This window comes from Chiloscyllium plagiosum, unplaced genomic scaffold, assembly GCF_037043375.1.
Source record: "Chiloscyllium plagiosum isolate Xiang-an unplaced genomic scaffold, Cpla_swu_hap1 HiC_scaffold_38, whole genome shotgun sequence".
Lineage (NCBI taxonomy): Eukaryota > Metazoa > Chordata > Chondrichthyes > Orectolobiformes > Hemiscylliidae > Chiloscyllium > Chiloscyllium plagiosum.
The window spans coordinates 27,890,170-27,894,806 of record NW_028270176.1 but is presented as its reverse complement, the minus strand read 5'-3'; the positions used below and the strand labels follow the sequence as shown (position 1 = coordinate 27,894,806).

At 48.0% G+C, this 4,637-nt stretch overlaps 1 protein-coding gene across 2 annotated transcripts in view; it reads left to right on the top strand.

The window, feature by feature from the left end:
- Window positions 1-3,453, top strand: part of cadm4 (cell adhesion molecule 4) — a 250,119-nt gene extending 246,666 nt beyond the window's left edge. For both annotated transcript variants that reach the window (XM_087981089.1, XM_087981090.1), the window contains exon 9: window positions 914-3,453. In XM_087981089.1, coding sequence (XP_087837215.1) covers window positions 914-1,023 — 110 coding nt within the window. In that variant the 3' untranslated portion in view covers window positions 1,024-3,453. The remainder of the gene's footprint in view (window positions 1-913) is intronic.
- Window positions 3,454-4,637: the final 1,184 nt, after the last annotated feature.

The window sequence follows — 4,637 nt, the reverse complement described above, 5'->3', positions numbered from 1 at the left end:
CCACCATCCACTCCATCCTCCTCTCCGACCTATCACCTCAGCTACTCTCAGCTACCTTCCCCGCAGTCCCACCCTCTCCCATTTATCTCTCCACCCCCGAGGCTCCTTGCTTTCATTCCTGATGAAGGGCTCCGGCCCGAAAGGTCAATTTTCCTGCTCCTCGGATGCTGCCTGACCTGCAGTGCTTTTCCAGCACCGCTCTAATCTTGACTGAGCACTATCCAAGGCCCTACTTTTAATTGTATAAGTTCAGCCCCTGTTTGTTTTACCAAAATGCAGCACCTCACATTTATCCAAATTAAACTCCATCTGCCCCTCCTCAGCCCATTGACCCAATGGACCAAGATCCCTTTGTGATCCCAGATAACCTTCTCCGCGGCCCAATATTCCACCAACTTTTGTTTCATTTGCAAACTTACTAACCGCGCCTTTCATATTCTCAGTGAAATCATCTATATAAATGACAAAAGTGGATCCAGCATCGAAAAGATCAAAACTTGATATGGGCTCAAAAACATTGTTGTGGAAATCCCGTCTGGGTTCCTTCAGGGAGGGAAATCTACCCATCCTTACCCAGTCTGACCTACACGGGACTCCAAACTCACAACAGTGTGATTGAATGCTGTCTATCTGAGCCACGCCTTCAGTTCAAAGGGACAATTAAGAATTGGGTAACAAACACAGGCATTCTGTGGAAAACCTGGCAAAAGAAAAATTAATCCCTCACTCAATATCTCGAAGTGAAAAGGGATGGAGTTTACAGGTGCTTGTCCCACTTCGGCCCGTGGGAGCATTTCCTTCACTCCCGTCGCGGTTGACCTACTGAGGCTGTGGAAGGCACTATGGAAATGCTCAGCTGTTCAGCTGCGGTTGGTTCCTCACTTTGCCAAATTCCTTTGTGACTCCAATCTAGGTTCGTACCTGACGCACGAAGCGAGCGGATTGGACGAGCACGGTGAGGCACGGGAAGCATTTATTAACGGAAATGAGAACCATGAGAGGAAAAAAGAATATTTCATCTAGCGAGCGAGAGAGAGAGAGAGAGAGACGGTCACTGAGTGGCCCGGGAACTGAAAGGGCCACTTGTAAACATTGATCGACTTTGTTTTTTTAATAAATCAATAGCCTTGTTATCAGCAACTATTCCACCTTCCAGTACTGAACACTGATGATCTCGGGTTTGGATTCTGTGTTGTCGGGGCTGGCGGAAATAAGAGAGCCCACAAAGCTCCGTTCAGCAAACAATTGGACTCCCGAGGCTATTCAAGACAGACAACGACAGAGGGAGATTACTACTTTGGCAACTCTTGTCGGTGACAACTTCCATTCCTCCCTCCCCCACCACACAATCAATTACCCCCACCTGCCACTCCCTAAGCCACCCCACCCCGGACACTCACACACTTCAGTCTAGCTCGAGGCGAAACAAGACTGAAGGTAGAGTCAATGGGCCAGCCGTACTTTTTCCTTCAAGAATGCAGTCTCCTTTTTTTTTGGTGAATGAGAGTGTGTCAGATACTGAGATTATTCGCCATCTCCTGGCAGAACCTCGTCCTGTTGATGCGATCCTCATTTTCTCTCTCGGTTTAATTACTGTGGTCTCTTCGCCATGGTGATCTGCTCCCATGGACTTCCGTCGTTGCTGAAAATTTGTTATTTTCAACTAGCTGTTGTTTCTCTGGGTTCTCGCTGCAGAGAATTGAGACTATTTGAGCTCACCAAGCAGTAATACTAACTCTGTGTGGCCTGATTACTGTCCCCTCGCCTCAACTATCATAGGATCACTGCAGCATAGGAGAAAAGTCACCCGAGCCATCGTGACCGTGGAAGGTGATGGGTTAATCATCATTGGTCCTCATTGACATTTGATTGCAAGTTAACCCTGAGAAAGATGTTAAAGCAGAGAGAATCCTTGAGAAATTCTAACCAGTGTTGAAACTGTCTGTGGCTTTAATGAAACGTACATTCGGTCGGTTCAGAGCAATTTGGGGATGATGACTTTGACTCCCGCGGATGAGAGAGTGAATCAGCTTAAAGATTCAATCGATATGTTTTAGTCAATGTATCAGATGACAGATTGGTCTTGTCCCATCTCATTACCTACTAGGCTGTGCAGATAATAACATGATTTACAGCTGAGGAGGGATGTTTCCAAAGATTTTCATCGCACAGTTAGCAGGTCCAATGCAAGAGTGCTGAATTTCAACGGGAGGGAGGATTGTTTGATATAGAGTCATAGAGATGTACAGCACGGAAACAGACCCTTCGGTCCAACCCGTCCATGCCAACCAGCTATCCCAACCCAATCTAGTCCTACCTGCCAGCATAGCCCCCCAAACCCTTCCTATTCATATACCCATCCAAATGCCTTTTAAATGTTGCAATTGTACCAGCCTCTACCACTTCCTCTGGCAGCTCATTCCATACACATACCACCCTCTGTGTGAAAAAGTTGCCCCTTAGGTCTCTTTTATATCTTTCCCCTCTCACCCTGAACCTATGCCCCTCTAGTTCTGGACTCCCCGACCCCAAGGAAAAGACTTTGTCTATTTACACTATCCATGCCCCTCATAATTTTGTAAACCTCTATAAGGTCACCCCTCAGCCTCCGACGCTCCAGGGAAAACAGCCCCAGCCTGTTCACCATCTCCCTGTAGCTCAATTCATGTTGGCTCTGACTGGGCAAGTCTTGCTGGTGTCACCTGCTATCTTAAAGTAAAGCGTTCCAATCAAACCTTTCACAAGCCAAAATGACATAAAGTGAAGACGCATTAATTTATACGGGAAAAATATTTCACCTTTTTTCGTAAAAGCAAAAATCCTCTTTTGAGTTAGCAAACACAGGTACAAACGCAGGTCTTCCATAAAGGCAAAGTGGTATAAGGCGAACCTTCAGAGAGCAGGGGATATCTGTATAGACTCCCCTAAACCTCAAGCACAGAAGGACTCAGACTTCCAATTTGCCTTACCCAGCTCCCTCCATACAACTGCTTCTCTCATCCCGTTACAAGTGAACGTTACAAGCCCAAACCGATTCTCCCGGGGGGGGGGGGTTCCTGTAGGTATCGACACACCCGAGATTGTTTGGCAAGTCCTCCTCTCCGATTTTGGAATCAGACCGAAGAGCAGCAGTCGTCACGTTTTGGGAACTAGCGAGGGCGGGGCGGTGAGAGTGTGCTCTGCGATTGTGCAGATTGTGAACACTCACGGGAACATCTGACTCATCCCTTTGGAATCGTCTGACCTCCCTGGGACTTGCACACAATGTTCCTCAATTTCCTAATAGGCAGAGCGTCTCTGTGGACTGACTGTAGAATCTTGTTCAGAGGATACCCAGAGCTTGGGGAGTACCACAGCTCCCTGGTCACTTTCTTTTGGACAACGGGAGACAGTGAGGTCTGCAGATGCTGGAGATCAGAGCTGAAAATGTGTTACTGGAAAAGCGCAGCAGGTCAGGCAGCATCCAAGGAGCAGGAGAATCGACGTTTCGGGCATGAGCCCTTCTTCAGGATTCATTCCTGAGGAAGGGCTCATGCCCGAAACGTCGATTCTCCTGCTCCTTGGATGCTGTCTGACCTGCTGTGCTTTTCCAGCAACACATTTTCAGCTTCTTTTTGACAGCCCCAGGTCTTAACTTGCCACGGTGACCCAGTGGTTAGCACTACTGCCTCACAAACGCCAGGGACCCCAGTTCAACTCCAGTCTCGGGCAACTGTCTGTGTGGAGTTTGCACATTCTCCCCATGTCTGCGTGGGTTTCCTTCAGTTTCCTTCCCACTGTCCAAAGATGTGCAGGTTAGGGTGGATTGGCCATGCTAAATTACCCATAGTGCCCAGGGATGTGTAGGTTAGGGTGGATTGGCCATGCTAAATTGTCCCATAATAACCAGGGATGTGCAGGTTAGGGTGGATTGGCCATGCTAAATTACCCATCGTGCTCAGGGATGTGTAGGTTAGGGTGGATTGGCCATGGGAAATTGTCCCATAGTGTCCAGGGATGTGTAGGTTAGGGTGGATTGGCCATGCTAAATGACCCATCGTGCTCAGGGATGTGTAGGTTAGGGTGGATTGGCCATGCTAAATTGTCCCATAGTGCCCAGGGATGTGTAGGTTAGGGTGGATTGGCCATGTAAAATTACCCATAGTGCTCAGGGATGTGTAGGTTGGGTGCATTCGTCAGGAGTAAACGTAGGGGAATGGGTCTCGGTGGGTTATTCTTCAGAGGGTAGGTCTGGACTTGTTGGGCTGAAGGTCCTGTTTCCATACTATAGGGATTCTGTATAAAAAAACTAATCTGCACCATTTTCTAGTGCGGTGTAAATTGCAGTTCCCTTTGAAATGTGGCATTCTTGCAACTTGGTCCTGATGCGAGGCAAAAACCATCGGTGTCGTGTCACTGTTTCTAGCGAGATCCACCTTTTCTCCAACTGGCTGTACCTTTTCCCATCCTCTACCCATGTTGTAACAGGGTGTTTAAATTGAAGATTTGGTTTGATTGGCCAGCATGTTGAATTATGATCACTGGTACCATCTTCTGCCCTGGGGAGAGTGGGCCGTGTTGGACCAGTCGAGAAAGGGTTAATTTTCTGTCGTCTTACATTTGGGGCTGTTTCCGCTCCACCACCCTCACCCCATCCC